The 18,677-nt window shown below is 46.5% G+C and overlaps 1 protein-coding gene and 1 long non-coding RNA gene across 4 annotated transcripts; one reads left to right on the forward strand and one right to left on the reverse strand.

Annotated features, from left to right (window-relative positions):
• Nucleotides 1-48: 48 nt before the first annotated feature.
• GZF1 (GDNF inducible zinc finger protein 1) lies at nucleotides 49-11,458 on the reverse strand. 3 transcript variants are annotated; one of them, XM_033185436.1, is made up of 6 exons: nucleotides 11,068-11,458; nucleotides 7,342-8,732; nucleotides 5,984-6,078; nucleotides 4,153-4,320; nucleotides 3,357-3,514; nucleotides 49-3,014 (listed from the first exon to the last, which is right to left on the reverse strand). In XM_033185436.1, exons 2-6 carry the CDS (start codon nucleotides 8,709-8,711, stop codon nucleotides 2,664-2,666), a joined length of 2,142 nt encoding a protein of 713 aa, XP_033041327.1. In that variant the 5' UTR covers nucleotides 8,712-8,732; nucleotides 11,068-11,458; the 3' UTR covers nucleotides 49-2,663. The 3 variants fall into 3 exon arrangements, with proteins under 3 accessions (XP_033041327.1, XP_033041328.1, XP_033041325.1); XM_033185437.1 differs by lacking the exon at nucleotides 11,068-11,458 and adding an exon at nucleotides 10,856-11,060 and having other exon boundaries at nucleotides 49-2,968; XM_033185434.1 differs by lacking the exon at nucleotides 11,068-11,458 and adding an exon at nucleotides 10,856-11,060.
• Nucleotides 11,459-15,326: 3,868 nt separating this feature from the next.
• On the forward strand, nucleotides 15,327-16,847 carry LOC117068370. The gene is made up of 3 exons (XR_004431090.1): nucleotides 15,327-15,500; nucleotides 16,315-16,404; nucleotides 16,653-16,847. It is a non-coding gene; the product is annotated as an uncharacterized LOC117068370 (long non-coding RNA).
• The last annotated feature ends 1,830 nt before the right edge of the window (nucleotides 16,848-18,677 follow it).

Genomic DNA, 18,677 nt, shown 5'->3' on the forward strand with positions numbered 1-18,677 from the left:
ACACTTGGTTAAATTAACAAGTACCCATCTTGTTTCCCAAAAATGAACTCCTTGGAGTGACAAGGTTTATTTAACAGGTTAAAAATTAAATTATACACTCAAATTTACTTGTTTGGATAATCAATCACCTACAGCAAAATCACTTATCTGTAAAAATCACCTTAAATGTCTCCACCACACGACCCATTTTTTCCAAATGACAACAAAGAATTTGGTAAAACCAAAGGCTGCACATCCCTTTGGAGTTTGGGCTACAGTATTTCACAGAAAATGGTTGGAAAATGGTTGAAATAAGCTCCTGAATGGCCCTTCTTGAGGCTCTGGGAGAGGCAGTGTGCCAGCACCTCGGCACTTTCCTCATTACACATTTGGGACCAATCCACTCAGAGGGTGGTCTCGCTTCCACTCAGCATGGCTGTGCTTGGACTTGGAGGAATGGGGCAGATGCTCTAGGAGGTCCTCTGTAACCAGTTTCCTACAGGGTTAGGTTTCTCTGTTCTCAGAGACAGAGAAATGTATATAGAAGTCATATCTTTGATGCTTACTTTTTACATTGAAAAAAGTGGCAGAGAACTCAACCACACTTACACATACCCCAGCCTGGTTGCGGCCTGTGCATGAGCAGAGGTCAGGGTTTCTCCTCTCCAGAATCCCACTGCCAGAGACCAACTGGGATCCAAGCAGTTAAACAGCTTAATCCTAGGACTGTAAGAAATAAAGGCTTATGGACCCTGATTTTACATTTCATTATTCATGTAATTAAGCAAATGATATTGGTTTCAATTAAGAATCCTATTTCTGCAGAACCTAAATTATAACAGAAATAGATCTTTAAAAAATTGCAAAACTACTTTTATAAAGCAGACATTTATTAACACCTTTTTTTTTTGTAGAATTTCTAAAGAAACAAATTCAAGACAAAAATCCCTCCAGTAGGTAACAAAATAATCTATTGTTTCAGTTCCTTCTGATCAAGTGACTTTATTCCATAAAACAGTACATCAGCTGGGTAGGTTCGGTCTCCTCTGGATGTGTGACAGTCATTATTTATTTGTTCTGTAAACATAAGTAGGATACAGTGACATTGTCATAACTAAATTTGAAGTAAATTAGTATTGTGACCTGCAAGGGCAGGTGTGAAACATGTTATCAGCGCCTGAAACACCTTGTAGTGGTTTCACTAACATAAGTTAAAACATAAGCACTTAGGAAGAAAGTCTTCCCTCATTAATTTCTGGCATAGTGCAGCTACATCTTCATCCTGGAACTTACGGACAAAGTACCTTCCTCTTAGAAAATCATATTTTCACAGCAAGTTTAATAAATTAAAAATGTAGAGAAAAAAGGAACTAGTGAACAAAAGAATTCTCCAAGGTTCCCTTTTTAAATTAGTATGTTTAAATGTTACATGTGAATCAAAGCATTCCACAAGCACGTGGCACATACTCAAGGCCCTAGAACCAAATGTCACCGTTTAGCAAATACAGCAGAATTTGTCTTTTCATTGTGAATTTCTTAAAGCAATAATTCAGTCCTGTGTGAAACAGCTAAAGGAGCATTTGAGACAAAGTTACTGGGTCTTCACAATCAAATCTTTAAGGCATAATCAGAGGTAAGTGTGCTGAGACTTTTGGTCCCTTCTGCTATGTTCTCACATGCTCCCAAGGAAACAGACATGTCAGTTACTTGCCTGTTTCCATCTCTAGGTGTGGAAATGAGAAGTCTGGGTTTCTGGAAATTACAGAAATCAAGTCAGAAAAACCTGGAAAAAATATTAATACTCTGTTCTACAATTTGCCACAGTCACCTCATTTTGCAAATAAAATGACTACACAACTTTCAAGTACTCTAAAGCATCTTAATTTTTCACGCCTCTGCAAAATAATACTATATTGTTTTGCTGGACTCTTTGGTAGGACAGCTTTTAGCTAATCTGATTTTTTTTTAAGACTGAAACTGAACAGCCTCATCTCATTTCTAAGTTGATTTTATGACAAACTTCCTAGCTGCATATGTGCTGAGATTACGCTAGCAGTTTTGCAGGTGTTCAATCTGTCATACCTTGTTTACTGCCTACAAATGGGGGGTGGGGAGAAATGAATGCAACCATCCATTTCTTCAGTTGCATTTGAGGGTCCCCACAGAAAATCAGATTTGCTTCAATTCAACAGGGAAGAAATGGCTGAAAATATGTGGCCCCAGTTTTATTTCAGCTTGGAAGAAAAATACCTTAAAAGTAGTTATGAGAGAAGTAAACCCACATGGAAATATAAGGCAGGGTGAGAAGCCAGGAAGACTGCTAACGACTATATCAGGAGCTGGTTCAGTGCTCTGTACTCTGCAATTAAGACCAGCAGTTGTCTAAATCAGATAATCAAGAATTAGAACGATTAACATACACCCTACACCAGAATTAAGTGCGGTCATGTTCACTGCCTTGTTTGTCAATAAAGTAGCTGAGATCATGCAGATCAGGATTTTTGAGGGAAAGCTTTTAAAATGCTGTGATAAAGCCGTGCAAGTTAGCAGAAGTTCAGGAAAATCTGCAGAGGCCGTTCTTGCCCACATCTTTGCACGTGAACAATTGTTTATCTTAGCCCCACATCATCTTGAGTTCAGCTACCACACACGCAGACTAACAGGATGAGAACTGCTTGAAGCTCTTATTCCATGTTGCTCAAAGAGTGAAGCTGTGTGGGCATCGAGTCTGTCTGTGGGGTCAACTCACTAAGCTCACTGATGGTGGTGCCCAGCAGGGTGTCCTGGGACACCACGGAGTCATCCGACTTGCAGGCTGTGTCTGCAGAACTGTTCTCCTGCATGGTAGGTACAGTGCTTTGGACTGCAGCCAGGTTGTGGAAATGGCCATTTTCTGCAAAAGACAGCAATTTATCCGAAAGTTTGGACGACACATACTCTTCGTCAGGCTGTTCAGTCTTGTGTCCGTCATCGTTCTTGGGTGAGCCATCTACAATGACAAGGAAAGACTTCCATGGAGTATTCTTATCGTGTATCTATAAGTTAAACACAAAACAAAAGTCACTGAATGTATCTCTGAACAAGTGCATCTTTTAAAACAACAGTCCCTCTACAACCTCAATTTTCAACTTTCACTAATAAGTACCCGCCTGCCGCCACCCTCACTGTTACAGAGTAGTCATCGTGGATTGTGCTTTCCCTGGGCCTTGGGGCTTCATTCACTCCGTGAGTGTTCCACTGCAGAGACAACCCAAGGAGAAAGTACCTGTTGTCTCGACCTCTAACCACCTTGGAGAATGGTGGTAGGTATTTCTCTTAAGGGTTCTGTGTATCTAAGGGCAGCAGCTTGTTCTCAAACAAGCCAACCCATTGCTTACTGAGGTGTGCCGCCGAAGAGTGGACTTGTCGGTAAATGTCCGTCCGCACGCATTGCACATGTACGGCCTCTCCCCTGTGTGGATGCGGCGGTGGCGCTGGAGGGCGTTGAGTTGGGTGAACTGCTTGCCGCACTGGTCACAGCAGTAGGGACGCTCCCCTGAGGCAGGGAGAAAGGAGACTGCTAGTGGGTCTCTTTGGCCTACTGTGCTTAATTCTGAATACACACTTGAATGAATGCTGCTGCCGCAAACCACTGGGACGCCTCAGCATCCAGCATAAGGAAGGTTATGTTGGGAACACCTTAAGGGCTATAAATCTATCTCTATAATACCAAGAATTTATGACCTACACCAAAAGGGCCAAGACATGTGCCTGCAGCAGGTATTATAACTACAGGAATGACACCTGTTTTCCACAGTAATTGAGTTAAAATTACAAGTCCCCTAACAACTGAATATGCATGTGTGTGCATATACTAACATGCACAGATTATCCCTATGTCCACACATCCACATCCACTTCCTACATTCACACCATGACTAAGCTGTCTGTCCTTTTCAATAAAAACTCCATGTAGCAAAGGGACTTGGTCTTCTCCCATTGTAAGTGCTCCCACTTTTCAGTTTCTCCGAGTTAGAAACAATCTCTAAAAAAATGCTATTATGACATACAAAGTTTGGCCAGTTTTCTTCAAAAGCTTAGTTCCAAGTAATTTGCTGGTAAATCTACAAGTTTTGGAATTTTTTTTTTTTTTGGCCAAACTAAACTCCCTTCCCTAGGACATTCCAACCATACCTGTGTGGACTTTAATATGCTGGTAGAGTGAATTCCGCTGGGCAAAAGTCCTGAAACATATTTCACATTTAAAGGGTTTGGATCCAGTATGGATTCTATTGTGGTGTTTTAAGTACTCCTTAGAAGCAAAACTTTTGCCACATGTTTCACACATAAAAGGTCTTTCACCTACATGAAAAAATGAAAGTCATAAACAATACAAGCATTAAAAACACATGGAACAGTAGGCCTACACTGTTAAAACCCAAGTAAACTCCTCAAAAGTGCCTGTAGGCAGCATGTTACATTTTCTAGTAAAAACTATCATAAACTATACATGTAAGATGCTTGCTACTTACTGAAAGTTGGTGTAAAATATCCTTGGAAATTGCAAGAAAAATTCCATTTGACTAGAATCAAAGAGGTATTGTTTGTTCAGCTGGCTCACATTTTAGAAATTATTCCAAACAAGAAAATAATTTCACAACTTCTGTTTGGAGGAACTGCTGGATTATTTTCAAAGGAACACTTTTATGGATCTTTATCAGAATAAAGGGGAAGTTGACAATGGATATATATCACTATTCTAGAGTAGCGACTCCAATCAACTTGATTGAATTGTAGGACAAAAGTTTTAAATACCATCTCACTTTTTGTAGTTTAATCCCACAAATCAGCCTTACTAAATTATTAGGTGTGCTCCTGATTTCACAGACATCAAAATAAAAATAGTGACTTTAATAAAATCTTACCATGTTAATATTCTTACCAAAGGACCAATTCTAACTTAATCCTTCATTATAACCTGACCTTGTCCCCAATCCCAAGCTTTCTTTAGACACCAATTCTACTCATTCTGTAGTCGTAACTCATGTCATTAAATGCTAATTTCATGACATTAAATGAGATTTGCATTTAATGACATGAATTATGACTTCAGAATGAGCAGAACTGGTGTCTAATCACACAGACGTGGTGTCTAATGAGTCAGAGACATGTCATCTCTGTCTCACCTGCATTTGAACTTCAGACTTATAAGCCAGTGTTTACAAGTAAGAGTAAAAAATGCAAGCAAAGAAGAAACTTAGAAGAACTGGAACACTTCAGTGCTGTATGCTTCTGTATCTTCCATAAGATTCTGAACCTCAGGGTTACTGTGCTGAAGCAGAATAAAGCCAACTTAAATTTTCTCTGTCACATAATAAATCATAAAGACTTTGGAAAACAGAAATGAGATAATCCTACTACCTTAATATATCATAACAACTTATTTTCTTCTGGTCTTTTATGTGCAGGTTTTCAATACAGTTGAGGTGAACTGTACGCTTAATTGTGCATTTTAAAGTTGAACATCCAAGCACAGACTTTTTCATGTCATTCAGAGCCCTTACTCCAAATAGCCGGGTCATAAGCCAGGGTATAGATTTACCAGAGTTTACTGGAGCACTTCCTTGTGGTTGGACAATCAGGCTGTTTCCCATTCTTAGTTAATAAAAATAGCAAGAAGGGGGGATAACAGCATATAGCTCTTCCCATATGTTGGACAATTTCTTTAGGACAGAGTCTTAGAAAAACATTTTCAGTTAACAACAGTAAGAACTATTTTATATCTCTTGATACCTAAGACTTGCATGCCATATCCTATGGCCTGGTGGTATGAAAGCCAAGGCCACATGCACACTAGCAATGAAGGCAGTGGGTGTATGTTTATTCATTTTGCTCACTTACTAGGAAAAGCTATATCATGGCTTTAACTTGCACCACCTTGACAGATGTCAACTTCAAAGTTAATCAATTGCATTTCCTTCTACATCTAGGAAAGACATTCAATCACAACAGCATGGGTATTTACCTGTGTGACACCTTTTATGATAAATCAGCATGTGGTTCTGAGTGAATCTTGCACCACATTCATCACAGACAAAAGGTTTTTCCCCTGTATGAATTCTGAAAGTACAACATTCAGATGATAACTTAGGATGTATTTCAAAGCTCACTTTGCAGTACAATTTCCACTCTATCCTGCAAAAATCATTTATTCCAAGAGACCTAATGAGAATGACTGTAGTGACAGGTCAAGAGCCCATAATCTCCATCCCAAAATAAACTGAGTTTCTGCACAAGGTCAATGGATCCACACATTTTCCCTAAGTCACTGACCGGAATGTTCATCTACACCTGCTCATAAGCCCTGCTGCTGGTGCTATAAGGCATGTGCAGGTAGAGACCAGGCCTTTGCAGAGTTTTTAAAACACTAAAGACCACCATCTAATATTTGTAAAGCTGTCTCATACAGAATAATCAGCCACAAACACCTTAGGAACTACTGCTGATTAAGTGTCACATGATCAAAAATGTTACTCTCATTTCCTAATATGACATAACCGGTAGAGAAAGGAGAACTGTTCTCAGAATGCTGAAGGTGGCATTTTAAAAATGCATCAGCATTTTAATGTCACAACTAGTATGAAGTAGCAATCAACCATAATTTACTGAGCACTTCCTAAACCAAGTATTTTTAACTTATTAGATAAAGTAAAAGATGAACACCATGCTACTAACCCAAGAGTGACTTAGGTTTGAGGGCAGAACTAGAATAGAACAGAAAACAATGGCCTGTTGGGATTCCAAGAATAAATATACTAAGAACTATAAGGAAACTTATTTAAAAACATCACCACACACCTACAGTTCAGAAACATATTAAGAAAAAGAAAGCATTGTCTGTCCAGATTCTGGAGTGTAGACTGCCCAGATAGCACTCCTTCCAAGCCTGAGAACCGAAAAACCAGAGACGAGTCCTAAAGCCCTAAATGGCATCTCACTGAGGTCTCTACTGAGACTGTGGGACCCGGGGGGTCACAGAACCCAAGATCTAAATGAAGAGTCAGGAAAGGAGAAATAAAGGCAACGAGGCCCAACTCTTCCTCCAGCACAGCGGGGCAAGCCCATGGCCGCTGTCGCAGTCCCACCAGGGGGACGTCCATGCCAGCAGGCGCGCCCTGGGGGTCTCAGAACAAGGGAGCAGAGCCATCATTCGCAGCCCCTCTACCTTGACAGAGAATTCAACGCTGTCTCGAAATAAGCCCCCAGGTTTGGAGCGGAGAAATTAAGCAGTGAGACATCACTGGGTCCAAATCCCAGGACGACCTCAGTGCTTGACACGCCCTTCCAGTGCGCAGGGACCCCTCTGGACGGCTCTACGCGTACCTCATGTGCGTCTTGAGCGCGGACGGCTGCGAGAACCTGGCGCCGCACTCAGTGCAGCCGTAGGGCTTGTCTCCCGTGTGTGTGCGCTCGTGCAGCCGCAGCGCAGTCTTGGAGCTCAGGCCCTTTCCGCACTGGCCGCAGCGGTGCCGCTCGCCTCCACCCTCGTGCACCTGCAGCACGTGCCGCTTCACGTCCTTCTTGCGCTTGAACTTCTTGCCACACAGCTCGCATGGGAAGTGGCGCTCGCTGCTGTGCACGTGGCGCTGGTGGCTCTTCAGGTTGCAGCGGTTGGCGAAGGTCTGGCCGCAGGTGTCGCAGCGGTACACCAGCTCGGTGGCCACGCCGTGGCGGTGCTTGCTGTGCTTCAGGAAGCTCTTCTCGTACAGAAACGCCTTCTCGCAAATGCTGCACTTAAAGTTGCTCTTCTTCTTCTCCCCTTCTTCGTCCTCCTCCTCCTCCTCCTCCTCCTCTTCCTCCTCCGGCCCTGCTTTCTTCGACACTTCCTCCAACTCAGCACCCACCTGGCAACCCTCATTTTTGGAAATTGGCTCCATCTCTGTGCCCACCCTGTCCGGGCTTTGGTCCTGGGGACACCTGTAGTCCCCCATGTCACCCTCAGCACTTTTCTGCTGCTCTCGGAGTCTTCTCGTATATTTCTTTTTAGGGATCTCCACAAAGACCTTCCTCCCAGCCAACCTTCCACTAGCTCTCCTGATTTTAGGGTAGGGAGGCTTAACTACCTCTTTCTTCTTGTCTAGTTTGTCCTTGGACTTCTTTGGTGGCAAATCTGAAGACATGCCATTGCTGGCTCTCTCTCCTGGGTAGCCCAAGGAATCCGTGAGACCATTGGGGTGAGGGCCATCCGTGGCCACGCTTGCCCTGGGGGCAGGAGCAGCACTAACTTGGGAGCCACTGCTCACCTCCACCTCCTGGGACTCTGAGAAATTTTGCAACTCCAAAAGTACCGACTCTAACATCTGTTTCTTTAACTGAAAACAAGTTTCTGATAAGTCCAAACATTTCAGCTTTTCAGCCATTTCCAGCATTCGCTGCACCCGATCTTCTTCCACCTGCACCTTTGCAGTGTAGACAAACTCAAGAAATGAAGCAAAGTCAGCAACCTGCACTTCATTTAAGTAGACATTAGTCCTAGTACCATTCCCACTCTTCTCGTTAAGGAATACTTCCTTAAAAAACTTGCTGGTGGCAGCCAGCACTGCCTTATGGGCCATGAAGTCCTTGCGGACGCCCTGATACTCCACGCTGACTGTCACGTCACACAGGTGACCCAGGAGGCGAAGCTCATGCATCTCATGCAGTAGGTTAAATGGGGAGGATTTGGATTCCAGCAGAACCGCACCGCTTTCCATCTTTCTTCCTTCCAAAAACAGCTTTGAAAAAGAAACAAGAATTATGCATGAGCAACCACTGAAGCAAAAGGACTAAAATTTATGAGGATTCCTTCAGTACTTGAGAAGATATAGACTCATTAACAACCTAGCTTTACTCAGGTAAAGATTCGAATGACATTTTACTTCTTAGCACAGTTTTCTAAAGTGAAGTTCCCCATGCATTTTCCTAAGGTACTAAATTGTGTATTCTAAGATTTCCTCCAGTGATCAACAAATGATGGAAGCTGTGATTCGTGAAATACATTAACACAGTAATTTGCTCACCAAGGTCACTGTCTAATTTGCTTACAAATATAGACCCCAAAAGTGTAAAAGAATTCATGGCAACAATAACGTCTAGTTCTTTGATCAGGACACCAGATAATTAAAACGCATAGCCACCACCATCTGGGAGCAAATCCAAAACATTAGGGAATCATTTCTGCCTTTGAAAAGAACCAACTAAATAACTACTTTCCATGAGGAAAACTTCTTGGAAAAGTAGTTCCCAACATCCTAAACTCATCATAATTTGAATTATTGTTACTCTACGGAAATAATGCAAGTTCCACAGCTTTTACAAGCTGTGTTACTTTGAGCAAGCAAATTCTCTGAACCCATTTCCTCCTCTGAAGAAGGCTGACCGGCTGTTACCAGGGTTCCATGAGCCTGAAACTTGCTGGCTAATTGTTAATTGGTTTCCCACACATAGGCCAAGGTGCTACAGTGATCCCCATTTCATAGATGAAGACCTAACAGGGTAAAGTCAATGGCTGGTTGGGACCTGAGCCAGGCCCTGGTAGGACTCTGGATTCAACTCAAACTACTCAACACACTCTTCCCCTCAGCCTCGCCAAAGAGGCAAAGGGCTATCTTTAGCCCCTAAATCTTTCCACTGCAGTGGGTATGCAAATTTCACCAACCCCACCTAAGGCCTCCAGATACCTTCACCCCCCATCATCATTTCTGCTGCTTTGCCCCCAACTCCCTGATACGTTTTCTCCACGAAGTTCGTCCCTGCCCTTCAGTTCCTGAATCTACCTTCCTCTTTAATTCCTGTTACCATCCATCCAAAGCACGTGCCTTCCTTCTAGCCTCCTTCGTCCAGACCACAGATGTCACCTCAGATTCAACATGTCTAGAAAAAATCTTGTCATCATCCTCCCTGAAAAACCAGTCCCACCCCTCTCCCCTTCTCTGGTCTCATCAAAGATACCGCTCCCTACAACCACCAGTCCCCCAAACATGCAAGACTGCCCTCTGGGAGTTCCGCTGTAAACAAGTACCTATGAGGTTTGATCAATGTCGCCTGAAGGAGACGCCACAGTAAACTGTGAGAACACTGACAAAGCCTAAGCAAAGGATCTATAAGAGTGGGGCGGGGTTGCAGTGGTCCCAGCCCCAGCCTGGGGAAACAAGGCTGCAGAGGGCTGTCTTAGTCTGATGCCCATATACACTGCCAGCCCTGACTTCCCCAGACCTCTGCCAACAGGGCCCTCGAGGGGATCTGATTTCTCAATCAACAAAGTGGGTCTGAGCGCGATTTCCTATGTTGCTTGGCCACTGGAGTGCAGACACTGGAGGTGGCGACAGGGCCGTCTGCGGCCGGTGACAGCTGCGTGTCCACCGAAGCTCATTGGCATTCTGGCCGCCTCCCAGTGCGCCCGGCATCTGCACCAACGTCGGCGGCCCCTGAATCCCCGAGGCTCACGGGGCCAGAGCCCTTCCCAGGAGACGCTGCTACCGGCAGCCCCGTCCACGGCCACAGGGGCCGGGCTTCCAGGGGGGCTTAAAGTCGCCGCTGTCCTCGCCATCCTCACGGCACCTCCCACCCTGTCCGCGCCACTTGGCCTCCCCAGAGCCCGGACGCCGCTCGGCCACTCCAAAGACCACCCGGAGAACAAACTACTGCAGCCACAGAGAAGCCCCTCCTCTGCCTGACGCGCCGCCTCCCAACGCGGGCATCCGGGGCCGCGTGGATCAGGCCCTCGGGCCGCCCCCTGCCCCCGCTCCCGCATCCCCGAGACCCCGCAGTTCCTCAGAGCAGCCGGAGAGCGCGGACGACTGGAAGGCGGCGGCGGGCGGCGAGGGGCCGGGGCCAGGCCTGCGGGCCGCGCACTCACCTCCCAGCCGGCGCCCCCGCTGCAGCCGCTGTCCGCTGGACCAGGCCGGTAGGAACGGCCGGCCCGGCTGGGCGGGGCGTGGCACGCTGCGCGGGCACCGCCGATTGGTCACTGAAGGCCCCTCCCCTCCCGCGGTCGGCCCCGCCCCTGGCGGGGCTGAGGAAGCGGCTGAGCGCACAAGTCGGGCAGCGGAGTCGTTCAGGCAGAGTTACCTGATCTGACGTACACGGGGCCGCGCGACTGACTGACGAGCCCGGATTGCGTCACCCGCCGCATTGCGTCACCCGCCGCGAGCCAAGGCCTGCGCCTGCGCAGGAGACACAGACGTCTGCCCTGCGGCACGCCACAGCGGGGCGGAGCCAGTTGCGAAGGGTCACGTGAGCGTCCGAGGCGCGTAGTCACTTTCGCGTCCGTTCCTGGCTTCTGGCTGCGATTCGCCAGAGCTTCCTTGTGCCAGCAGCCTGCGGTCAGGGTGTGCCCTGCAGTTCGCTTCCTACTAAGAGCTGCTCAGGTCCCCGAGGCCGAGCGCACCCGCAGGGCACCGTGACCACGCGAGGGACCTCGCGTAAAGCCGGGCTTGGAGCTGGCACTCGCCGTGGCTACTGGGGGCGCAGCCGCGGGCAGATGTCTCTACGGTCGCTGGAGAACAGGCGCCAGGCGGGGCTGAGCGCGGCGCTCTCCTCTGGGGTGCTTTTTCCGCGGTGCCCCCGCCTCTGCTGGGGGACCCGGCGCGCCAGGAGCCAGGACTGCACCCTGCCGTCTTTATTGCAGGGGTTTATTTTTCCAGGAGTTCCCATCCCTGCGAAGGCTTTGTTCACTACAGAACTTCCTCACCCATCCACTCTTCCGGGGAAAGCATAATTAATGCCCTAAGATTCGCTGACTCCTGGAAATCTTGCTGTTTCCACCAATTCTTGCTCAATACTAACTAAAGCCCGCTTTGAAACACCTGCCTTAAGTCAGACTTCCAGTTCTCCATAAAGTGACCTTGCCTTTTGATCCCAACCATTGCTAAAGCTTTGCCAGGTCATGCTGTCCCTTACTGTGGCCAGCAGTTAGCCTTGTCTTATCGATAGGTTGAGTTTGTAATGTTTGGGGACTGTCAGGACAAGTACAAATTTAAAATAAAAGGTTTACTACTTCCTGTTGAAAATAGATTTCCCTCCCTTTTTCTTTGAACATTTACTTTTAGAAAACTGGTAATTAGTGTACGTACTTTTTCCTCTCTTTGAAATATATAAATCCTTTTGAAGACTAGGCCTTTTTGTCCGCTTTTTAACTTAGATATATGTTTCTCTAGGACCTAGGAGCCATCTCTTTAAGTATCAAGGGAACTAATGCCCCTATCTCCCAGTTTTAATGGGAGAGTAGGAGCCTAACTTCAATGGGCCCTTTGCTCCAACTTACAAAATTATCTCATAAAGATACAAGTTTCTTTTTCCTCTAGATAAAGCCAATTGGCTAACACAGAGGATCACCCCAAATACCAGGTTAGATGAACTATGTGTGATGAAAAGTGCTGCCAAGTTCCCTTGAGTACTAGTTATTGTTTATCTTGAAAACGTGTGTAATAGATTGCTTGGCTGCACAAAAGTGAGATTTCTTTCTGTCTTTGCAATCTCTTAGTGGATTGCCTGTGATGGGTATCACATTCTAGTTTAATGCTTATTCAATTAAAAAGTGTTTTCTTTCTCCACTGCCTTTCCGAAGAGGGTTTTGTACTTTTAATTATATTTCCTGAACAGGAGCCAACTTCCCACACATAGTAGGTGCTCAATAAATATCTGAAGAATGAATGAGTGACAGAAATCTTTCTTAGGCCGATTCTCTTTATATTTGCATTCCATGATTTGAAGAAATTGGAATGGATGCAGTTTTCACTCATGGCTCCAGCAGGCCCAGAATCATGTTTTATGATTTTGTTTTGCATTACAAAAAGGTGGCCAGGCACGGTGGCTCACGCCTGTAATCCCAGCACTTTGGGAGGCTGAGGTGGGCTGATCACTTGAGGTCAGGAGTTAAAGACCAGCCTGGCCAACATGGTGAAACCCGGTCTCTGCTAAAATACAAAAATTAGGCCGAGTACGGTGGTGCACACCTGTAATTCTAGCACTTTGGGAGGGTGAAGCGGGCAGATCACCTGAGGTCAGAAGTTCAAGACCAGCCTGGCCAACATGGTGAAACCCCTTCTCTACTGAAAATACAAAAATTAGCCAGGTGAGGTGGCACATGCCTGTAATCCCAGCTATTCAGGAGGCTGAGGCAGAAGAATCGCTTCAACACGGGAGGTAGAGGTTGCAGTGAGAGGAGATTGTGCCACTGCACTCTAGCCTGGGCAACAGAGTGAAACTCTGTCCCAAAAAAACAAAACAAAATTAGCCAGGAGTGGTGGCAGGCACTTGTAATCCGAGAGGCTTAGGAGGCTGAGGCAGTAGAGTCACTTGAACCCAGGAGATAGAGGTTGCAGTGAGCTTAGATCATGCCATTCCACTGCAGCCTGGGCAATAGAACGAGACTCCATCTCTGATTATGTTAGCTAGCATTCAATGCTGAAAAGATTGCTTTAGTTGAGTGTCTTAATAGCTTTAATGCCTAACCAAAGAAAGAAACAGCATATGATAATAATATGTTTTATATTAAAATTATCTTTAGAAATGCTACAGGAATTTATAAACTAGATCAGTTTCCAAGGTAGAAATTACAACAAGCTTATTCAAAGGAACTTCTGGAAATGAATAAGGTAAAAAACACCAGCCTAACACAAAAGTAGCAAAGTATATTGTAAACTAAAAATAAAATTCTAAGCCTCCCAGCCAACTGAACAGACTCCTTCTTGGCCAAGAGGGAGACAATAAACCTTAAAAACAGTTTTTTTACCCCAGAGAAACCTTAAAAACTGAGTTCCTGGCCATGATGGAACAAGAGGTTGGACAGGCCTCATTTCTGTGCATCACCCATCCTAGCATTAAGGTTACTATAGAGGTCATAAGACTCACAGACTCTGTGGCAATACTAAATGATAAACAATGAAGGGCCATGCCCGGCAAGGGCTGTCACGCACCTCTACACTTCAGGAAGAAACTATGCCCTAACTGCCACAAGGTTTTTATTCTCTAGCAGCCAAACAAGCACTGGCCTCTAGATAAGCAATATTCAAACACTGTGCATCTCATCCACCTCCACATGCTGACGCTCCCCATCCCCCGCCAGGCCACTTCCACAAATAATTACTGCTTTGATTGGACCAGAGGCTGACTGCAGTAACTTTTTCCTGATAGGAAACAACCGAACAGGGGCTGATTCTGGCGGTTTACAGAGGCTGCACACAAGTGCATTAGTGTTCTGAAAAGACCTTTCAACATATAGGATTAAGTGTAATACATGAATACATGTAAATGCTAAGAGTCCACCCCAAAGTAAACATAGGTCACCTGTAACATGCATGTTTGTCCAGTAAGCATGGGTCAGGATCCGTTTCATGAATATTCATAGCTCTTCCTGGGGCCTGTTCATACCTGTACTTGGCTAAGCCCTTCAGCTTGATTGCCTGTCTTAGGCCTCCTTCCCTCCAGGTGCCTGCCTTTTGAGCTTCTGTCAGAGGCTATGCTTCCCAGCCTGTCAGAAGGGCCACCTTGCAGGTTATCACCCTTTAAAGAAATAAAGCTCTCCTTTCTAAGTTTATGTTTGTTATTTTTTAAAAAATAATACGAATAGACAATTCACTTGAGAGTGTGAATGGCATACTTCACTGAGAATGGAATACTCTAAAAACAATAATAAACCACTGATAAAACATCAAACTGATAAATAGAGTGTTTCATGCTGCAGAACTCTGCACGAGGAAAGTACACGGGAGTGAACAACTTTTATGTAAGGGCGTTCACTGCAGTGCACTTATATTAGTGAAACTTTGGAAACAATCTCACCTATAAGGAGATGGTCAATAATTTGATATATCCAAGCACTGAATTATTATGCCGGTCATTAAAACAACGTTTAAAAATATGTGTAATAGCTTGGGGAAATGCTCACCATGTTATAATGAGTAAAGACGGCTACACTATTTTACACAGGGCCTGATCTGGTTTGAAAACAAATCTACAGAAATAGACTGGAAAGAAATGTATCAAATTCCAAACCGCGCTAGTAAGAATGCGGAAGCACGCGCAACCCCGGCGCCCTACCCACTAGACGTCCTCGCAGTCCCTCACCTGCACCGCTGGCGCACGCCCAAAGGCTCGTGAGGGCGCGGCCGGTGGGTCAGGCTGGGCAACACTCCCCGCCCATTGGCTGTCCCGTAGTCCGGCCCCGCCTTCCCCGCTTTCTGGAGCTGCTGATATCGCTCCTTCCAGGGCTCCTTGGAGACCGAGGGCGGGGCTAGGGCGCCGGAGTCACGTGGTGCGCGCCACCACGGGATTACTTCCTGATAAGAGTCCTCCGAAGGGTCCTGAGCGGTCGCAGGGTAGTGACGTCGGCCGTATCCAGGAGACTGGAACCTGCTGTTGAGTGCCAAACCAGCGCGACCCCCTGCGTCTTGGTTTCGGACTGGTGGCCAGCGGGGTCTGGGCTGTGGTTTTACCCAGCTCCTTTGCAGAGCTGCTGTCCTTTCCTCAACATCCCTACTCTGCTGGGCAGCCTACCCTCGGTCAGCACGTCCTGGCGAGAGCTGCCCATGGGCGCTCTGGGTTCCGAGAGCTGCTTAGGGCGTGGCGTTCTTGTCATGGGGGAAGAGCAGCCCTCAGAAGAGGGGCGGCCGCGCTCATAGGGAGCCCGGCTTGGGAGAGGGCGCCGCAGGAGGCGTGTGGGCTCCGATCGAGAAAGAACGCCACCGCCTCGTGGGGGCTCTTCCTAATGTGCAGATTCCAAGGCTCTACAATGCTGCAAAATAGATTACAGTCCACATCAAATTAAGCATGCCCTAAAGGGCAGCTGGGGTTCAATTCAAGAGTTGAGTTTTAACACATGCCTTTAGCTGCTTTAAAGTTGGGCAAGGTGTCACAACGTTAAGCCATTTCTCACAAGGCTCGTTGGTGATGTTTAAGACTTTTTGTTTTTTGATACGGAGTCTCACTCTGTCGCCCAGACTGGAATGCAGTGGCGATCTTGTTTGACTGCAACCTCCGCCTCCTGGGTTCAAGTGATTCTCCTGCCTCAGTTTCCTGAGTAGCTGGGATTACAGGCGCCCGCCACCACGCCCAGCTAATTTTTCTATTTTTAGTGGAGATGGGGTTTCGCCTTTTTGACCAGGCTGGTCTTAAGTTTTGCATCCTGGGTCCCGCCTCTTACGTAGTCCCAGCCTTTTGTCTACAGGACAAAGTAACTTTCTCCAGTTTTCTGTTTGCTCTTTAAAGGAGAGACGGGGCCCTAATTTGGCAAGGTGGTAGGGGAGGCAGGGCTGGTGTTTAAGGTCGACCAAAGCAGCATTTAAATCTGCTCTTCCCCCAAATTGTCCAAATCAGCAGCAACAGGTGTGCACCTTCCAAACTTGCAGCAGACCACATTCAGAAGTTTCTTGATTTCCTGGTGTTCTGGGAATAGCTGGATCAGAGGTAACAGGTTCACTAGGACTCCTCAGCTTCACTTAATGTCCATTTCAGCTCCCCCGGCCTTCCAATGTCTCTTCTTCCAGATTTCTCCAAGCTACTCTCCCCTTCATCTCCTCCGCCCCCAGGCCCCAACTCCTGCCCCTGCCACCCCAGCCCCTGTTCTCCCTGCCCACCCCCTGCCCCACTGGAATGGGCTTTCATCAAACCCAAACCAAAGAAACCAACAGACCTTGCTGTCACCACTACTCCAGGACCTGGAAGTTGAAGCGAGGGAGAGCAGTGAAACACAGAAAGCAGAACGCCTTCTGTTCTTCACACCACAGGGTTTGTGGACGTGGCCACTATAAGAAAGAACTCGCATTGCGTGCTGATTACACTCCTCAGCATAATTAATTTCTTAAAATAATTTAAAATTTACAAAAAGTTGTAAAAATAAAAACCAGTAAACTCTTCACCTTCATCTGCCTTATAACGAAGGCAGAGGCAGCGCGCTGGACAGAACGGGAGGGGCTTGCGCTTTCCGCCCTTGGGAAACCCCACCCACAGGGACGAGCGGGGCCATCTGCCTGTAATTGCTGCACGGCCGGTTGGTGATGTGTCCCAGAAACGAAGGAGAAGGGTGCCATGCACATCTGTCTTGCCTTCCCGGATGGCGGGGGCATGGCAAGGGCGGAGCTTCCCGCTGTGCACTTAGAGACCGCCGGCAACCAGGTTAGTGTGGGTGGGGACGCAGCGCCCTGTACCCTATCCGCCCTGCCCACTGGGGGTCTGGCCCGGACCTGAGGGGCAGTAGTTGGGGCCGACCCGCGTCCTCTGGGCCTAATAGTGAACACGGTCTGCCCCATTCAAATCCTTTTCCTCTCTTAGGATTACTGCTGTGTGTCAGTGTCACACACCCCAAACTGGTAATAGCTTAAGATGGGATTTACTTCTCATTTAAAAATAAGTCTTAGGTTGAGTGAGCTGGGGCTATTTTGGTGTTTCCACATGGGACCTAGGCTCCTTTTAGCTTAGCACTATCCTACCTCTAGGGTATAGCTGCGCTGTTCTCTTGGCCAAGACTGAGCCAGAGCCTGTGGTCAGGCCAGCATAACCTTTCCAGGTAGCAGGAGAGAGGGGGGAAGAAAGAAGGGTCTGTTGAAGGAAAATTCCCACAAGTTCAGTCCTTCTATTTCATTGGCCAGAACTTAATCACGTCAGGCCTAGCTACAAAGTGAACGAGAAAGTCAAGTATTTAAGATGGGTCCCTTGTCTCTCAAAACACTGGCCTTCAGATCATAGAGAAGGGAAGGGGTGTCAAGAGGAAACAGCTACCCATGTCACTGTGCTCATCAGAATTCTTACCCTTCTCAAAATTTCCCATTCCAATATCTTGACTACCCTATCCCAAACCTAGCACACTCTTACCAAAGACAACTGGGGAAGCTGCAGCATGGCAGGCACATCATCTATTGGTCCAACTTCTACAGGGTTTTCTATTCTTTACATTGGAGAAATGCAATTGGGTTTAGCCTTTAGGATCAGTAAAAGCAGCTTCTAGTTCTGATGTCCTCGATCAGTTTCAGTGCTTCTTCCTCTCAGAATCAGTACTGATTCACCTTCTCTTTATGAATGAGTTTAATATAGTGGCTTCATTTAAAAGCAATTATTAGCTAACTCTAGTATTTCATCTATTCTCATCAATTCTCAGCTAAGGTGCTAAGATAGGGCCCAGTCATCTGTTAGGTGATTCTGCTACATCCTAAGGTGATGTATCCTAAAAGACAATTAGGGTGCTTTTAAAAACTGCCCATGCCCAGCCCTACCCTCAAAGGTTCAGGCAAACAATGAACCAGCGTGGATTGCATGTGCCTGCAATCCCAGCTACGCAGGAGGCTGAGGCACAAGAATTATTTGAACCCGGGAGATGGAGGTTGCAGTGAGCCAGGATTATGCCACTGCACTCCAGTCTGGGTGACTGAGCAAGACCCTGTCTCAAAAACAAAAAAACAAAAACAAACAAACAAAAAACCCCTATCCACCACCACACACACAGACTCAAGCATGGTTGGGTCTGCAGTATGGCCTTGGCATAGGTAATTTTCAGTGTCCCAAGGGATTCTAGTGTGCATGGGGTTGTGAATCACAGTTCCAGGTGGGTCAACTGTGTGCCTACCGGTGCCTGGCGTAGGTACTAAGCCCTGATCCTCACCCCTGTGCGGGTGCTTCCTATTATGCTTTCTGCCTTTGGCCCTCCTCCTCCCTCAAAACCTGGTCAAACATATCAGACGGGGGGA

This window comes from Trachypithecus francoisi, unplaced genomic scaffold (genome assembly GCF_009764315.1).
Source record: "Trachypithecus francoisi isolate TF-2019V2 unplaced genomic scaffold, Tfra_2.0 Lachesis_group21, whole genome shotgun sequence".
NCBI lineage: Eukaryota > Metazoa > Chordata > Mammalia > Primates > Cercopithecidae > Trachypithecus > Trachypithecus francoisi.